The following is a 19,141-nucleotide window of genomic DNA, read 5'->3' on the forward strand; positions in this document are numbered from 1 at the left end:
TTCCTGTTAATGTGGCTCTTTCTTCCTGTGTGCTCTTTCTGAGTCTGTCTGTTGGAAGATTCTTTTTTTTGTTTGTTTTTTGTTTTTTGTCCTTACCCTCTTTATGGCTGAACTTCACTTTTAATGTCATCAGGTGTCATCAGTTTTGCTCTGCAGCATGTCTTCTAACCTTGTGATTTCTGTGATATCTTTGTGATATTTTTATATTTGGTCACTGACAAGTTGCAAGAAGCATTGGTTGTCTTATATGAAGCATTAACAGTTGTATATCCCCCCCAACAACTCGAACAGTCATTGCTGCAGAATGGAGCCCTTCATTGGAATGCCTTCCTCTCCCAGCAGAGATGCTGAGGCTGTCCTTTATTTTGATGGCACGTGGTTGTGGTTATGACAGAGGCAGTGTTTCTGTAGCAAATGGTCTTTGTATTACATTTTGTAATGTATTGAGTTCCAAAGTGTGTTTCTGCTTACCTATTCGGGAGGAGAAGCAACAACCATGATTTTAGGTGTAACAGGATAACTCATGTATAATAAATTAGCTGCATTATATATTTATAGTTTGGGTTTTTTTGGTATCTCTGTGGTAGTTTGACTTCTGTCCCAAAGCCTGTCGTTACAGCAGTGATGATTGTTCAGCTCCTTTGGTTTTATAACGTGCCCTTCTCTTGTTGCATAGTTCTGCTGATAACTTCCTCCCGTGTGTTACCTTACGGTGCTGCTCTGAAGTTCTGCGTTGCCTGATGTGAGTACATGTGAGTGGAGTAAGCCTGGCTTTGGAGGGAGGTGGGTAGGATGAATATCGTGAACTGTTGCATAAGATACAAAAGCCTTTTTATTTATTAACTGCTGTTGTTAAGAATGTGATGGGATCTGTGTGAGCAGGGAGATTCTTTAGAATTCTGCACGTGTGCATTGGCAGCAGCAGCTGAGAGCAAATCTGGCAGTGGGTGTCGTGCAGCAAGCAGAGAGAGCTGCTTTTTGCTGGTACCTGATATCCAGGATTGGTTTTGTGTGTGAAAATATCGTTAGAGAAGGACCAGGAATTGCTGTTATGCAGCTAAAAGGCCTTTGGGTTTTATCTAGAAAGTGGTAGATAATGCTGTATCTGTGTATCAGAGCACTGTGGGAGGTCAGTAATTGGTGATCTCTGCTTTCTCTTTCAGAAATGTAAACTTTTTTTGCTTGTTGCTTAAATGCCGTGCTCTATTAATGCCAACTGTTTCATTTGCAGCTTAAAGTCTGAAGTTTCTTAGGTTTCCTTCCTATTTGTAGTATTTAGTCTAGCTAATGCTTGTCCCTGTTTCCAGACACTGGGCTGCACCTCTCCAGAAGATCCATATTGATGATGGGCTTTTCTAGAGGCAGTGTGGTCCTGTTCTGTCTGCTGAAATTGCAGATTAAAATTTAATGAATTTTAATACAAATCAGTACTTAGCTTCATAACTTGTGAATTTTAAAAATGAACTCCAAAACTCCATTCATTTGATTAATATCTCCTTTAGAAGAGCTTTCACGAGTTGCTTCCTTGACCCCCTTCCGTAGTCAGGACGTATGGATGGAATCTGAGCAGTTCTGATTCCCTAGTAGAGGGCTGCTCCTGTATTTCCAGGGAACAAAAACTGCATTACAGTTGCATTTTGTTGAATCTGATATAACATTTTTTTGTGCCCTTACTTGTGTTGGCAATATAACAAATGTTTTCAGAGGCTATCTCAGAAGTGCTGGTGCCAGATGATGCTGAAATTCAGATCATTTTGTTGAGGTCTTGTGCTTGTGTATGTGTGAAGGCACAGACATGGATGTGATGAGTTTATTAATTAAAACACTGGTATTGCTTCTGCTGGGTGCTTTTGTGATTGCGTGCAACACGCCCGGTCCCTTCTGACTGCCATTTAACCAGCAAGCAGCCGTGTCTGCGGGAGGTAGCTGCACCAAGAGAGGGGAGCAGGGAGATCTCATCTGCTGGACGAGATGCTATTTGGACGGGCTTTCCTCCAGCACTGCAAGTTGGATTCTCTAGCTATTCTTGTTTGAAAACCGTTGTGCCAATGGGGGCATGGGAACGTTGTACAGAATGCTGTCCTGCTGAGCTGGGTGAGCCCAGTTGTCTGCTTGCTGATTTCCTGAGTAAAATGCCATGCAAGAGCTGGTGTCGCTGATGGTCCAAAAGAGGAAATCTTGCTTTAAGAATCTGTTTCAACCTGATCTTCATGGTTGTAAAACATTTCTTCAAATATTTTTTGAGTCATCAAATATGTTAAGCATTTTAATGTAGCTTTAAAAAGGGAAGCTCTTTTTTATGCAGAGGATATTCTGTATCTATTTATACTCAAGCACTTACACAGCTCTCAACCTGCTTTGAACTGCACTCTTGAGACAAGTGGTGTTTGTCCTTTTTTGTGTCCTGAGTTGGTGGCCCTTCTGTTTGTTTGTCTAAAGCTTGTTTTTCTTTGCTTTCCTCTCTTCCCCAAGCTGTTTCTCCTGCCTCCACCTGCCATCGTTTCAGCTTTGACAGAGTTAATTCAAATGAGCAAAAGATTCTATTTGAACTTGTTAGCTGAGCAGCATCTGAGAATCAGTAGAACGCAAGCTCTTCTGCCCCCAGACATTTTGTCCTTTGGGAATGCCAACAAATATGAATGTACAAATGACAGAGATCATCCGTTGGTGTCATTGTGGCACTGAGAAAAAATGTTATCGGTTTCCTTTTGTCTTGATGAAACCTAAGAGCAGGGGGAAGAGTGCTGGTGCCGTGCTCAGCTATAGGGCAGCCTTGTAAAACAGCAGATCTGCAGTTGCTGTTGGCTTCGTTTTTTGTTTTTCAGATGCTGTGAAGTGCTTGATAAAGAAATAAAGCAACTAAAGAATGGCTTACATAGCTGAGACTTGTGGCACAAACTCTAAATGCAGAATGGATGTTTTCATTCCTGTAGCACAGTTTCAGTTTCTGGCATTCTTTGTAATATGTTTTTATTTCTACTTCTTGTTTTTCATTCCTTTATTTTAAGGAAAGATGGAGAGGCTTTCAGTTAAAGTGACACCTGGTCGTCTGTATTTCAGCCAGAGATGTTAAAGCTGAACCAAATTTAAACCTGAACCTGCACGCATATTGCTCAAATATTGAAGGTTGGCCACGTATGCTGTATTTTCCTTAGTGGCATTTCATGTGTGGGTGTGAATACTTCTTCACTTGCCAAGATAAGTGAATGCTGTTATGATGGCAAAATGAACTCTTTGTGCTGTTTTCCCAGCAGACTCTATGAAGTACTTACTTTATTAAAAAAATATATATATTTTAAAATATAAAACAGATGATAATATACGATACAGAATGGAACTGCCTTCCTCTCATACTTCAGCTGTTTAAGCTCAAGGTGTTGCATGGAGATGTGCTCTTTTAAACTTCTGGAGTCGTGGTAACAAGGAGGGCTGCTCTTAGTTTGCTGCAGAGCGTTATTGTGAGCTGTGGGTATCTGTGTGAACATCTGCAGTGCTGGAGGGAGGGAGGCTGAGGGAGGTGCAACCAAAATAATTATAATCAAGCACGAAGCAGTGGGGTTTTATATCTTCTTATCCTATTTTTGTATCATTGTGTTTCAGTAGGACTTGTGAAGGGTGTACTGGGGAAAAGCACTTATCCTGAAAGCTGGATAACGTGTAGGAATATTGGAATGGGTCAGCTTCTGGTTGCTGAAATGCTTGGTCATGGTACTTAAAAGGAAAAAATGAAAGGGCTCAGTATTGCCTGGTATTTGTAGAGGCTCCATACGGACTCTAGAAGTACAGAAGGGCAGAAATCATATCCTACTTTTCAGACTTATCTTCATGGAAATGTGCATCCTGATTCAAAGCATGGAGAAACTTAATATAAAAAAAGTGTATTTAATTATTGACAGTTTCTGAGCCTGTCCTTCATTTGTAGAATGGTGGAAATAAAAGGAGGGAGAACTTAATGAAAATCAGACTAACTTTTGCTTTTTAAATGTCTCGCTTTTTCCAAAGGTAGTGAATCTGAAATATTGCAGCCAAAGCCAAACGTGCTGAGAAGAAAGCGGTGCCCGTGGTCAGTGAGCATGTGTGAGGATGTGTGCACTGGTGAGGGTGGAAGTCAGGCTCTCCCTAATTCATCTAGGTGATGATGAGCTGTATACAACTTGGTTTGAAATATAAACTTGGCTTGTAAATCTGGTTTTGCTCTAAAAAGTGACGCATTCAGGCTGTTTGAATTTCACTGTTAGACTTCATTGTTACATTGGCAAGCTAGTTAAAGTAAAGTCTTTAATTTTTCTTTCTTTTCCGTGTCTCCTGAATGAAATTGCTGCCTGGGAAGCCTGTCTGTGTTGTGCACCTGGGGAAAAATGGCTTATGTTTCTGTGCTGAGCACAGTTGTTGGTATGAGAGCTGCAGCTCTGCGCTGTTGGTTTGGGGCTGTGGTACAACAGAGCGGTTTCTGCTAATTTGCTCTTTTTATTAGGTGCTGTTGGTTTTGAGGCTTTGTTTGTTTGTTTGTTTTAGCGAGGCAGCCTGAAGCATTGTGGCACATCCATCAAAGGTTTTTCCCAGCTACCATTAACCCTGCAGCTGGGGTAATCCTGGCTCATTGTGGGCAGACTCACCTGGGGAGAATGTGAGAACAGTGAGTGGTGTTTTAAAAATCACACGATGCCTGGGGATTGATTAAAATCTACTGGTGTGCCGAGGTTATGCTGACTAACACTTAATGCGCCCAGAAGAAGAAGAATGGCTGGGCAGCGTCTTCATAAAATATAGCAGAGTCATGAAATGAAACTCGTTCAATGCTGAAGTCTGTCAGCATCCTGTAGTAGCCAAGAGCATCCAATGACAGATTGGAAGATGATTGGTGACAATAGTAAAGCTTGTTGACTGGAATATCACTCATCATTTTCTGTTGTCAGCACAGCTGGAGTCTGGATCTCAGGCCAGGATCCATGTATGTAAGGCATATAACAGATTTACGACCTTTGCATAATGAGGGATGATAGAGATGACAACAGGGGATGATTTTGGTCAGTGCTGCTTGCTTTGATAAGCAAAGATTTCCATACTTATAGGCCTTACTGCAAAAACTGTTGAGGATGGTGACAAAGTAGTCTTGTATGGCAGACTCCTCCAAAAGATGGATGTCGTCTGGGGAGGATTGGGTGCAGGAAGGTGTTTCTCAAAAATAAGAGTAGGAAGGAAACTGGATTCTTAATGTTTGGACTTGCTGTTTTTGTGCTGAAATGAGAGCAGCCAGTTGTAACAACTTTGAAGGGGGAGATGAAATTAATTTGTTCTGGTGTGGATTATCAGCAAGAGCCAATGTGGGGGAATAAAGAGAGGGAGGGTACCTCTTAAAGAGTCAGCCAGATAAATTCCTGTACTGATCTTGAAGTTTGAAACTGTGAGGTTTCACTGCATGTACTTTAAAGGTAGGGAAGGGCATTTTCCCCTAAGGATAGGGGAGGGCACGTAGTGGATCTTATAGAAGAGGTCTGTGCTGATGAAAACTGGCTTAGGTTTGAAGTCAGTGTGTTAAACCAGTGCTTAGCTATTAAATGCTTTGTTATGGTAAGTACTTTAAAACATACCTGTCTCAGTCTAACCTGGTTAGGCAGAAGAATGAATGAGTCTGGAAAATACAGAATTTCATTTCATAATTGTTACGACCAAGATGTTCCATGCTAACTTTAAAGCAAAAGTTGACTAACTCCTAACTGAAAAAGGGGGACTTGCTTTTCTGCATCCTCTCGCATGACACATACTGATTGTGCTCATTGTGTTTTTATGTTCAGAGCGAGAGACTGTTGATTTGATGAGGAGAATTCCTCAAATGTGCTGTTTAGACTTGTAACTGAGTTTAAAGCTGTTGAAAACGTTACAGTCTAATCATGATTTCCTTCTTTTCAGATTAACTGCTGAAGTACTGATAGAGTTCTGCTATTCTTCAATGAGGAACTACAGGCTGATCTTTTGCCATAATCTTAAACAACCATAAATGACAAAAGAATGCTTGGTCAGTGAGGGCAGCTGGCGCAGAAAACATTTTTCAAACTCGGCTGTTTAAGTACTCTGAGGTATGTTTCTTCAACTATTTTACTCAGACTTTTTTTTTTTAATACTGATCTGAGTTGTTCTAATATATTAGAGTTCATCAGTCCATTAGCAAAGTGTTTAGTTGCTTTGTCTAACAGCATGTGCTTCATGTCCTGTCTACCAGGCAATGTTCACTTGCTTTTAAACAGATATGTTGTTCACTTATTTTGGAAGAGCATTTTATTTCCTTTGCTATTATTCTTTGTTTTGAGAGGATTGCAGTTTAACTGAGTAACTTATACTGCCTTTGGTAATGCTTTTATCTATCTGTGTTCTGTATCAAGCAAAGACTTGCAAGTAATGCTTGAGCTTCAGCATGATGAGGAGAATTTTATCACTGAGCATCTGGAAACTTTTTTTTTTTTCCATTCAGTAAAATTTTGAATTTGATACAGGTGTTGAAAATTTCATTGTGTAGATCAAAAAATGCCAAATCTACGAGAGGCTGATTGCATCTAGTTTTGTATCCCCAAATATTTACATCTCACATCACTTAACTCTGGGGTTTTGGTTTGGAATTATCCACTATTTTCATTTCCTCTTGAGTGTCTTTTGAGGGTCATTTTCAAAGCCTGACTGATAAATACAGTCAATATACTGAACAGTCTGGCTCTCCAAAGGTATGTTAGAAGATCCTCAAGTTACAGTACGGAAAATCAGATTAATTTCTTTTGCTGCTGCATTCTTCTCAGTACTCTGCTGAGAACTGATCAGAACACGTCACCAGTTGTGACTCATCTGGTTACCTGTGTTTGGAGTCATTACAGAACTTTTCATTAAATCGGTGCCCAGACTGAGAGAAAGTGGAGTGTGCTTGCATTTGATAATTAAAATGCACTGTGTTACAGATCAATACACTCAACACTGTACAGAGAAGTATGACTTCAATTATGATTCTTCTTCTTTGACAGAAAAGACAGCTTTGATTTTTGGCTGCAAAAAGATATGAGGAAGAGCTCCTCCCCTTCCTTGAGTAACTGCAACTCTGTTCTTGCTAACAAAATATTTGGAATTCCACTTGATGAGCTGCAGCAAGAAGGGCAACCAGACAATGAGGTTCCATTCATAGTCCGCCATGTAGTGGACTATATTGAGGAACATGGTATGTATTATCTTGCTGTCTTTTAAATAATGTACTCATCTGTCACTTCTGCAAAATAGACTGGTTTTTGACTAGTGTTTATTTTTAGTTACTTATCTTTAATTGGCTGTGGTTCTTTTTGTATGTTTTTCTTTTAGTGATACACTTTTTCAGTATTATGTTTGATTACCACTGTTTTCTGGGATATGAAGGGCAACTACACCAGAAGGGAACTTTAGCAGTACCAAAACTACACCATTTTCAGTAATGTTTCCCTTATTGTTGTATTAGCTGGACATAAGAATGTGCTTAGGAAAAGTGTGTCCAACTGTGGTCATGACAATCTTTAATTCAGCGTGCAAATTCTGCATATCTGATCGTCAGTAGTTTCTGATAGTTTTATCCATACCAAATCTTAAAACTTATTTTTGCTGCTTCCTTCTAACTCAGGGGGTCTGGAACAAGAAGGACTTTTTCAAGTCAATGGGAACGCTGAGACAGTGGAGTGGCTTCGGCAACGATATGATAATGGAGAAGATGTGGACCTGGTTAAAGAAGCAGATGTACCCTCAGCTATTAGTCTTCTTAGATTTTTTCTTCAGGAACTTCCAGAGCCAGTTATCCCAGGCAGTTTGCACATACATTTGATGCAACTTTCTCAAGGTAAAAAGTGTTTTTGATGGAGGTATTTATTTTTAAGAGACAAGATCACTATTAAATTCATATGTGTTTTTGTCTGTGTTTGTGTGTTGGAGTTCATAACTTGACTAGTAAGAGTGTCTTGTGGCACTTTGCTAATGAAGCAACCTCAGAAGGTTACTGTGCCAGAGTTTCCATGCTCTTTGACATCACAATCCACAGGAGTTCTGTTCATCTCTCGTTGGTTAGTACTTCTTTTCAAGTGCTAGGCTTTGCTTTCCTTAATAAGAGTCATCTTTTTTTTTATTATTATTTTTATTTTGATTTTCTGTTGAGTTTGTGTTAGTACTGTTTCTTCAGGGTAGGATTTACATCGCGTTTAGGAAATGCTGAACCATGGGATCATGAGCAGCAGTGTGAAGCTGCTTCTGCATGATTCTGGAACTTCAAACACTGGCTGGTTATCTGGATAATTGGTGAGCAGAGGCTGAGCGCTGATACCTTTCCCATAAGGCACTGATCAGTCTTCTGCAGGAAACAATATTTGAAAGCTTCTGTCCAGAGGAGCGTGTTCAAACCTGAAGTTCTGCTTGTGTATTTGTTGTGTGCAGTAGTGAGAAACTGAAGTGCATACCAGTAGGTGAAATCTCATTAGTGGCACGCTTGCTATTTCATTTCACATTGCTGAAGTCCTACTTCACTGGGTAGCTCACGAACTTTTTTTCCCCTTCTTGAAAAAGATGATAAAAAGATTTTCAAAAGGGTAATGCAGAAAGCTGTTGGATGCTCTTTTGTCAGCTAATACTGCTATGCACTGTGATTTGCAGTGCTACATCAGGACTGGAAATGATGTTGTGTATACTCCTTTGATGTGACAGTATAATTTCCTTCTATGACTTGTAAACTACAGTGTGGAACCCATGGTGTCCCCCACCTCTGAATAGATGCCAGTGGAAGGATTTGAATTTTTTGGGGATGAAAAGACTTACACAGCAGTAATTCCCACAGATTTCCCATTGGTTAAAATTGTAGAGAAACTCTGTATTTCAATTCAAATGTCAGCTTATTGTCTATACTACTTTTTTTAAGTGTAAAACAAAGCCATTTCAGAGAGCTTTAAAGTGCCTGTTTTGATTTCCTTGATGCAGATGAACCCTTAAATGTTGTTTCCTGATATTATAATTAGAGGTTTGATTTCCTTTTTTTTTTGCTTTTGATACTTTCACTGTCTGGTAGTCATAGAGAGCTCTGTTTTAGGTAGAAGAACTGCTTATAGAAATGCAGAGAGTTTTAGTAATTTTGTAACATACCATAAATAGGGTATGGATATGTCTTTGAAGGATCTGTATTGTTTGGTAAACTAAAATTAACCTAACAGCTTAGTTTTGGGGTAGTTCTTTCTCAGACAAACAGAGCACAGAAATCTCAGTCTGGACAAATGTAACTCAATTTCTGACAACTTTATAGATGGTGAACTGGCCAAAGGACAGCAATTATTTCTGGAGTAGAAGCACAACTCAAGAGGTTGATTATCTGCTTTTCTGCATTATGTTATCTTAATTTTGTGATTTAAATATTTTTTTATTATGTTTTCCAGATTATAATAATGAAGATGAATTTGGAAGAAAGTTGAGGTTCCTCTTGCAGCAGCTTCCACCTGTTAATTACAGTTTGTTAAAGTTTCTGTGTAAGTTTTTAGCCAACGTAGCATCGCATCATGAAGAAATTTGGTCAGCAAGTTCTTTGGCTGCAGTCTTTGGCCCAGATGTTTTTCAGTAAGTGGATCATAAAGGTTTCTGTGATGTTTTTATGCGAATCTGATGGTGGAAATCTGTAATCCAGAGCCTCTCCTAATCCCTGAGTAACTGCAGTGAGTATGCTGTACACTTTGTGCAGTGTCTTTCTGTGCCTCCTCTCTGCCAGCTGTTACAAAATTTTTGCTTGGATCTAAACCACGGGTTTGATTGTCATATTATTGTTATTTCTTTGAAGTTCCATTTTTTCTTTATTTATTACTATTTGCAGTAAAAGAAAAAAAAAAAAAGAAATCTGGAAGGAAGCAGTCAAAATACAAACGTATCCTGGTATTTCTTTTCAACAGAAAAAATTTTGAGTTGTAATCCTCCCTCATGATCAGTTAATTAACTAATCAGTTGTTTCATCATTGCTTTCAGAAATATAAAGTACTATAAAGTTCTATAATGCAGTAGTGTGAAGGTATACTTAAAATTGGGTGCTCAGAATGGCGTACGGTTATCCCTACTGTGCTGTGAAGTGCAGTTGTTTGCAGTGGAAGCCATTTGCAGAAGCTTTGGGGGCATTAATGGATTTAAATTTTTACTCTAAAACGGTATTGAAATGTTTAGCATTTACACAGATGTGGAGGATCTGAAGGAACAAGAAATAGTTAGCAGAATAATGGCGGGACTTCTGGAGAACTACTATGAATTCTTTGAAAATGAAGAGGAAGATTTTTCATCTACTAATGATTTAAGCTCAATAACTGAGCAGGTAGGAATATTTTAAGCAGCAATGTTGTATCACTGAAGTATCTGTTATAGCATATATTTATGAAAGATTGAAATATAATACACCTTTTGGTAGTTCCTTGCAAACTGACAAAACCTGGCATTTCCTTAAGTTGATTTTCTTAATATGGATATATTTACAAAATTGTTGCTTATAGTAAGTATAGCTATCCACCTAGAAAAGTATATATGGACTGAACCAACAATAATAGCTTACCCAAGAAAGTAAGGCAATTAAGCTGGTTGCTTCCTCTTTGCTGCAGGAGACATTTTGTTTGTTCATCCAGACTAGCAAGCGTGGGCAGCCAGTTCTGGGTTGAGCAGCTTCTGCTCTGCAGCAAAGCGCTGCAGCTTTGCAATGTTTGCTGTCTCTTCAGCTCTTAGCAAGAATATGTCTAGCACTGAATGCTGACATAGTCCTGCTGGGTGAAGGAAGCTGCTAAATACGACAGGGCTGTAACTTCTGCAGCCTGAACCAGAGAACTGTTGCCTTAGGTTGGGACGAACGCTCTTTTTAGTTAGTTGCTCTCATGCTTGAGAATTACTGACTTGCTTCTGGTTTGTTATGAATTTAACAAAAGCACCTCCCAAGGAGGCTTTGTATGTGTGGTGTAGTTACATTTTGTTGTTGTGTTTTGTGCTGCTGTGGGTTTGTTTGTTTGTTTGTTTTCTTGAAATTTTGAGACTTGGCAGAGTGTCCCTTGAATTTCGTGGTGTCTCCACCAGATGTCAACAGCACACTTTGCTTGGGTCCTGTTCCCTGCAGGGCCAGTTCAAGGCTGAGTGGAGTTAGGGAAGCAGGGTCTCACCACGTGCAGCCCTATGTGCAACCAGCTGTGCAGCTGGGCTTACCCCTTAGCTCACTGCTACATTCTCTTGCAATTACAGAAAAAAGGGGTAAAAGCATTACATTTCATTATGTAGAACATTTTATGTAACAGCAAATATTGGGTACTTGTTTTTTTTCTAAAATTGAGGAATATTGTCCTTCTATAAATACTCTGTTTTTATCTCTCGTGCTTCTAATTCTCTGGAGCTCTTAAAAGAAATTTACAAGCCATTAATTGTGAATAAATCTTTGTACAGATAAATGATCTCTTGGAAGAGGAGGAAGATATAAAGCTTGAGCAGTCTGAAGAACTTCCAGAGGATGGCACAGAAAAACCTGTTGAGCGGCCAGCTGTGGTGCATCTAGATGTGACAGGGAGTATCTCAGATTCCAGGAGCGTTACAGCATCAACAAGGTAACTTGTTTCTACATTGGAATGCAGTCTGGTGATGTGTGAGAGAGGGAACCCTCAGACTGTTGTGGTGCCCATGAAGCGAAGCAGTTCTTGTAGCAGTAAAATGAGGAATAAAATAACTGCTCCCAAATCCAGCAGAAGGTCTGTGGAACTCAGATTGGATTATCTATGATTTGTGCAGAGGAAGAGGGAAAAGGAACGTATTTTTTTGATGCTATATAGTGGTATTTTCCCAGTAAATTTTATATCCTCAGGAACGACATGCATAAGCTTAGCCTCTTGGACAGAAGTGGGTTTGTGCTTGCCTGTAATGTGCAGGTTTATGTTTTATTTGCTTGTAGTAGACAAGTTTTTTTTCTTGTCTGCTTTATTTGTACTTACAATTCATGATTTCTGTTTAGAGAATTTTATTTTTTTTGCCCTCTACAGCATTTGTTTTGGTCTGGGTATTGCAGCAAGCACCTGGAAGGGAGGGATGAGGAAAAACCTGGGGTAGAAGTCTAATTTAAAGTAGAAGAAACACAGGGAAATCCAGGAGGAGGGTTAGTGCCTTGGGCTGACAGGTCTCATGACTGCAGGGGTTTCTGGTTGAATTCTGTTCAGCTGCTTTGCTGCACGTTTTCTTCGTTGCAGGAATTTTTAAAATATAAAATAATTAAGTTAGAAAACAAGAGTCATGTTTAAATTATATTTTGTGTCCTTATCAGTAATCCAGCTGCTCAGTTTTAGTTTGACTTAAGTCTATTAAAAAAATCCTTCCAGAAACTGGAATTCTGCAAGAGAACTCTGTGTTCCAGTGGAGGTTTTTAAGCAATTTTACTATTCATAGGCATTTAGATGCTTGTGGAATGTGCAAGCGCAGCAGTAGTGATGAACTAAACAAGTTTAAGAGTTGAAAGTCACTAGCCTGAAGAGAAAATCATTTTACGAGATGTTTAGGGTTAATTAAAAATTAATAAGCGTTAATTATGGTTGGCATTTTGCATTATTTGTGGGAATGCATAAGGAGGAATCCTGTTGAAGAAAAGAGACAATTTTTATTGTAAAACCAGAATAACCACAGGAAACATCTGAAAAGAAAAAAAAGACTGAATGAGGAAATATGTTTTATTAAACTTCTGCTGTAAATATTTTGGGGAACTGAGAAGTGTTCAGAACACATTTAATGGCCTTTTTGCATTTTACTTTCTTGATTTTTTTTTTTTTTTTAATAATTTTTTTAAAATAAATATTAATGCAGATTGGTTGGGGTGCTTGTCTTGGCATAGGCCATGCAGCAGTTTATAAAGGAAAGAGGAAGGAGAAGTGAGCCTTAAATATGATTCTTACCATTCCTTAACCTGGAGCTCTGTTTCCTCCTTGCTGTCATCAGGTTTTGGGAACCAAATATTTGTACAGTTCTTTATCCAGAGAAAAGAAAAGACTGAGGTTGCATGCTCATCATCTCATGTTAAAGATGGATTGTTTTGATTCATCCAGCAGGGCATATAACCTTCTTTTTAGCTATTTGAGCTATAACTTACAACTTGCCTTGCTACCTCTATTTTTTTTTTTTTTTTCCCCACTCATCCTACTTGTTCTTTGTAAAACATGACAGTTGTGAATTGCGTGGTGCTGGTTTCTCTGAGAGAGATGAGGTGAGAATATGGAAAATCATTCATGCGGTTTGATTTGGTGACTGGTATTTAAAGTAAACCTGTTGAGTGATCTTTCAGTCTGTTATGCAGTCGGGGAGTGTTTGTGCACGAGCTGACACGGTGTATGTAAAGGAAATGTATTCTCCCTTATCAGAAGCCTTTTCAGCATGGCTCTGTCAGCTTTTGCTGTCCTTACTTCTGTAGAGAAGAATTCCTGACTCAGCATTGCAGCTGACGTGAAGATGTGCTGTTGAAATAATCGCCCTGGAGTCCTTAGCTGTCAGTATGCTGAATTTTTCCCTACTGCTGTTTGCCAGATAGCGTTCGGTTTACTTTTTGCTCTTCATCTCAAATATCATCAGTTGCAAGCCTGAGGTGAAAGCTCCTTGATGTGTTCTTTGGGCTTTTCGAAATGCTGTGTGTGTAAAGAGGTGAGATGTGACAAGTAGGAAGTTCTGTGAGCAGTTTGCTTTTGTCTGTATTGAATGTAATGATGAGGGTGAACTCCTCACTACTTCTGTGGTATATTATCCAGCTTTATTTCATTAGTTCAATCAAAGAGAGAAAGGAGAGAAATGGTAACAAAGGAACAAAATTTGTATATAATGAGGCAATCTAAATATAACAAATATAGCAAGTGCTTGAATTGCTAGAAAATACATTACAGCTTTTAGCTTAGCTCTCTCTTCAAACATCTAAATACTTTTTCCTATTTCTACCTTGGAAAATATGTGAACAACATGTTAGAAAAGCTTTCAGGTCTTGATTGGGCAGCTTATTGTCAGGAGTGACCTCATGTTGCAGTCTATTTCTATTTAGACTGCAGGGTTTAGTGCAGCACTCCAGAAGTGCTGTCTGACAAGCAGCCATTGAATCCGCGGGAGCAGTATGCATAACCTACAGCCAACAGCACACTTTGCTCTCTTTCAAATGAAGCATTTTTACATGAAGTGTTCGTTTGGGATAGCAAAAATCATCAGGATGGCCTGTAAAGTCCTGCTGCACAGGTAAATGCATGGAAGGAAACCGTTGCTTTGTGAATGCAGATAATGCTTTTTAACGTGATGTGGGATGAATGTATTCTGGGGATATTGTGAAATGAAATACTGTCAAAATTGCTTCTGTTCTTAATGAGAAATAAAAATCTGTGTGCTGTCAGTATATTAGCAAGAAAAGTTTTGAAATGTTCTATCTCTAGACAATGTATTTTTCCATCACAGGATATTTACAAGGATTCTTAATGAGTAGGGAGAAGGTGCAAAGGAGATTCTCAGGGGTGGGTTAGCATTGTGAAACAAAAGACGTTTACCTTTGTGTGTCTTGCTGTGTCATGCTGCATTGAGACTGTGTAGCAGTATAAGTTACAGCTCTTAAACAAATACTCTTAAACTGGTCTCTTAGTTCCAAAGTTGCAGTGTGTTTTCAGCTAAGAGCGATGGACACGTTTCTTCTCAAAAAGTGCTTAATTGCTGAAGTGATTAGTTGAAGCCATAGGCTAATTCTTTACATAGTAAGAGGATTGTTCAGGCTTTGGAATGCTGCTGAGTTCTGCACATCTTTTGCTGAGTGCTTCTAATGCATCTGAAGGTGTTTATGAAAAGCACCGATGAATGATCCTCCGCTGTGGGGCTGAAGGTTATGCAGTAAGATGGAAAATTTTGTTGTCAATCATGTCTGAAATCTTTTGGATTCTTTGGAGATGAGCTTGATTCTCCCCACGCCCGACACAGTTCCTCATTGTCTCAAGTGATAGTGATAGAACAAAACGATTCCAGGTCATCTCAGTTTCCTATAAATAGTTTTTGTACTTGTGCCCTTGACTCAGTTTTTTTGTTCTTTTCTACAACTGGTGTTGCAGTGCTTTGTGTTCTGATTGCCTCTTGTTCCCCTGCTGCGTCCTAAGGAGCAACTGTTTAATAAATAGATTTTTAGTGTATGTATATTAGAACTTTTAAAAAGTAAGCATACTGTTTGTAATGCAGCTCTTACAGAACTTGCTGAAAGTACCCATGTCCGATATTTAAGTACATCCATCTGGTTTGAAATATTTTTTTTCTCTGAAATTTTGTCATTCTTATCTCTCTTATCTTGTTCATAGGGCTGAACTTATTCACAGCCTTGCCCCTTGATTTTTTTTAATTTCGAATCATGCTGATGCTGAAGTTGTTTATCAGAAGACTTAAGCACTTTGTACAAGCAGTAGGGCTATGGGGCACTTCTGTGTATGGACACCAATTAAAAAATGTTCACAAGATAAACGTCTTACCACTTCTAGGTTTGAAGGAAAATGTGTTGATGTGTTTAAATATCGAGCTGGCAAGCAAGTCCTTTATGGCTTGTGTTGCATCTACTTAGAAGAAGAAAAAGTAGAAAGTCTGTTTCGGGTGGTCTCATTATTTCACCTCTCTAGTGGTGGGTATAGAACTACTGGTGAACTCGATGAGATCTAAACAAGACACTTCTTGATGTATTAAAGCTATTCTTAGTTAAGCAGAGAGACCACCAAATGATTTTTCGAATACAAACAGAGCTAATATCAGCCAGAACCATCTTGCAGAGGTACCTGTTCAGCTCCCATTGAGGTGGCAGTTTTGCTCTGGTCCCTCATGTATTCATGAAAATCATTTTTAAAAACCGCTGTGGCTGTCGGTGCTGCTACGTGGCAGAAAGTAGATTGTGCTAGGAGATTCCAAAGTGCTTTACAAGTGGCTAAATCATCTCTTAAAACCTCTGGAAAGTACCTGCCTTGTACTTGAAATCTAGCTGTCCTTGGAGAATACTGCAGATCTGTTGAATGTTGCAGAGTAAAATTGTGCAACAATCTGACAGGCAGGGAAAAGTCCCTATGAACTGCAACAGTGAAGGAAAGCAAAGTACTTTGGAACTTGCTTGAGGCAGCGAGGTTAAAATCTGCGTTCTTAAGCAAGGTGTCAGGAAGTCTTTTAAGACTAAGCGATTAATATTTCCCATGGGAAAGACCGTACCTCTTACAGCTTCTTAATGTACTGATGTACTGAATGTTGGCTCTTGGGAGGCAGAAACCTGCACTGCTGCCTAGACAACTTCGTTTTATGACGGCATTCCACTTCGTCTGGATGGAGGAATCTTACAGGGACTGTAAATAAGGATTTACTTTGTTTCCTGTTTTTTCAATTTTTACTAGCTTCACTGTGTGTAGTTTTTTAGTATTTTCAAATTTATTTTCTATTGTTTTTGTGACTTCTATTGAATATGCCAAGTTTTGCATTTCACTAACTTATTTCTTCTGTATTGCAGTGCTCATATTTCTCCCATAAGTATCTTGCCAGCCTCTGCAGAGTAAGTACAATGACAGTGTATAATTTGTGTTGTTGCTATAACATATATCAGTATATTGTCTTAAAAGAACAAATGCAGAAGGTTTGATGATTAGTTATGAATGAAACATATTGTAGAAAAACTTAACATGGATTAATATTGATTGCAGAAGCATGAGAGCAGAGTGTGGTAAAATTTAGATTCCAAACCCCTTTGTTTTTATAATTGCATATTTCCTTTGGCTTTATAATTGTTTTCACAGTGTGTTTTCAGCACCAACTTTTGTTGTTTATAGTTAGTACAGTTCTGAAGAATTGCATGTGCAAATGTGGAAGAAAATTAAAACACAATTTTATAGCCCTAATTTTTATTTGCTTTGGATAATCTGGCTAAAAAGTACACTTGGTATACTCTGCTTTTAAAGAATATTCTGTTGCTGATGTACCTTCAGGTGTATACCCTGTGTCCTTCATCAGGTACTGGCTTATTGTCTCCCCTATTTGTTGGCTCTTGCCTTTTACAATTACAGTCCTGTTCAGGAGGTGCTACAGCCAACTGTGCTGAAGTGCTGCATGCTCCATGGTTGGCTCTGACCTGCTATAGATGCAGGATTTGATTGTTGCATACTTGTGTTTAGGTTTTGTACAGTTTGGGGTATAATATTTTGTGTTTTTTTTTTTTGTTAACTGTAGTCATGGTAAGCTGTTACTTTTAAGATACGTTCTTGTTTGGTTATTACTTGATAGAATATAGTGGTTTCAGTATTCCCCATTACCTAGAATAGTTAACCTGCGTTCTTTTCTTTTCCTTGAAGTATTTGGCATCAAAGATTCAACTGTTGTTTTTACCTTTCTGTATAGTTGATCAATGGAGACGAGGATTTTTGATATGAATTCTGTGGCTTTTCTTTTTTTTCTAGCATTTTAGAACGAACAATCAGAGCAGCTGTGGAACAGCACCTTTTCGACCTGCAGAGCAGCTTAGATAACGATCTTAAACAAATACAGCAACACAGACTGGGCTGTAACAATGATGCAAAAAGTCCCAGCGGGGATGAGGAAGGATCTAACAACCAGTAAGATTTTTTTTGTATCGGTGTTAAATTGTAGAGGATTGTATATTTCAGGTCTTCCAAACAAAACTACCCCATTACCCCTCAACCAGAAGCAAAAGTTAGGACTTCTGTTATTAGCACGGAAATTTTAAAGAAATTTTTAAGTCAAATCAGCTTTCAACCGACAGAAATAACGAACAGCTCTTGAAGCAAGTGTTTTATGTTCCTCTTATATAGCTACAAATTCCAAAGTGTAACTACTTTACTGCTGAATTTTGTGCAAGTAGTGTGAGACTTTATTTATCTCTCTCTTTATCTCATTTAATGTTACTTGTGACTCAGTTTTTCCATATATAAAAATTTATTGTAGGTAGTATTTCAGTTTCCTTGCCATGCTGTTCCACATCAACATAGCTATTGTACTTCCATAGCTGGCAGTCAATAAAACAGCTAACAGCAGATAGAATGAGCACTGTAGATGTATTTGTGCAGGACTTCAGTCTCATTTGATCAGTTTTTGTTATAGATCTTAGTGTTTATGGGTGTAGTGATTTCCAGGGCAGCACTGAGACACTCTGACCTGCTGATGTTTTATCAAATATAAATAAATGATCACAATTAATTCCCAACTCCAAAAATGTGACATTAAGTAGGGCTTTGCAACATAAGTTCCTTAAGGTCAGAGCTTGAAATGGTGTGGAGTGTGCAGAGGGTCAAATGCTGTTTTCTATATCTGCTGTTTTTAGAAGTCTTTAGTCCAGATTCTTGTCAGAGATAAGCTAGTAAGAGATCATAAAGGTCATAATCATTGCTCATAATGTTCAGTTGTTGTAAGTTGAATTTCAGGGTTATAAATCTAATTTCTTTGATATAAACTGAGTGGGTGAACATTCCCTCTTGTAGCTGAATCCCGTTAGTTATGGCATAAGTGTTTTAAGTCTGGCTGGCTTCACAGAAGCAGAGGCTAAAAGTACCATCACTGCAGGTTTGAAACCCAATATGCCCTTCTGGCACTGTCTCTACTTCAGATGCTTCTGTGTCGTTCCACTGTGGATTAACTGTAATAGATGATACATGATAACATTCTTGAAAGAGGTCGTCCAGGTTCTTTAAAGCAGCACAGTCAACATATTGTGCAAAAGACAGACACATAGCTGAATAAATAACTAAAAACTGAAGTCATCAGGAGCGGATTTCTTAGGTGTAACAAAATAATTACAGGAATTAAAGAAAACATAACTAAAGTGTAGAATTGCGGACCATCCTGTTTAGTATCTAGAAATGCTTCTAAAGTAGTTTGGTGTTACCTGAGGGAGGAGAAGAAAGGCAAAAGTCAATGGCTTGCAATGAATTATGGAATCATGGTGACAGACATGCTGATGTATAAAGAATCTATGGACAAACAGGAATGGTGTAAGTTAGTTTTAACGTGGATGTGCTTTTACAAACCTTAAGTTGAATGCTAGGAATATAAAATGTTAGAAATAATGGGATTTATTGGTGAAGGGAACACTTTGATACTAACTTAAATCAGCTGACTTCAGTATTGAGAGGAGTGCAGTCAA

General features: G+C 38.6%; 1 protein-coding gene across 4 annotated transcripts in view; it reads left to right on the forward strand.

Moving 5' to 3' along the window:
* FAM13B (family with sequence similarity 13 member B) overlaps window positions 1-19,141 on the forward strand; it is a 40,718-nt gene that overhangs the window by 3,519 nt on the left and 18,058 nt on the right. For 3 of the 4 annotated variants that reach the window (XM_085236392.1, XM_085236395.1, XM_085236394.1), the window contains exons 2-9: window positions 5,911-6,077; window positions 7,008-7,198; window positions 7,628-7,840; window positions 9,414-9,591; window positions 10,183-10,327; window positions 11,431-11,588; window positions 16,502-16,543; window positions 17,442-17,597. In XM_085236392.1, coding sequence (XP_085092518.1) covers window positions 7,042-7,198; window positions 7,628-7,840; window positions 9,414-9,591; window positions 10,183-10,327; window positions 11,431-11,588; window positions 16,502-16,543; window positions 17,442-17,597 — 1,049 coding nt within the window. In that variant the 5' untranslated portion in view covers window positions 5,911-6,077; window positions 7,008-7,041. Of the gene's footprint in view, window positions 1-676; window positions 743-5,910; window positions 6,078-7,007; window positions 7,199-7,627; window positions 7,841-9,413; window positions 9,592-10,182; window positions 10,328-11,430; window positions 11,589-16,501; window positions 16,544-17,441; window positions 17,598-19,141 lie in introns of all 4 variants that reach the window. The other variant, XM_085236393.1, reaches the window with a different exon arrangement.

The sequence above is a fragment of the Meleagris gallopavo genome, chromosome 15, assembly GCF_905368555.1.
Source record: "Meleagris gallopavo chromosome 15, MGAL_WU_HG_1.1, whole genome shotgun sequence".
In the NCBI taxonomy this organism is placed as follows: domain Eukaryota; kingdom Metazoa; phylum Chordata; class Aves; order Galliformes; family Phasianidae; genus Meleagris; species Meleagris gallopavo.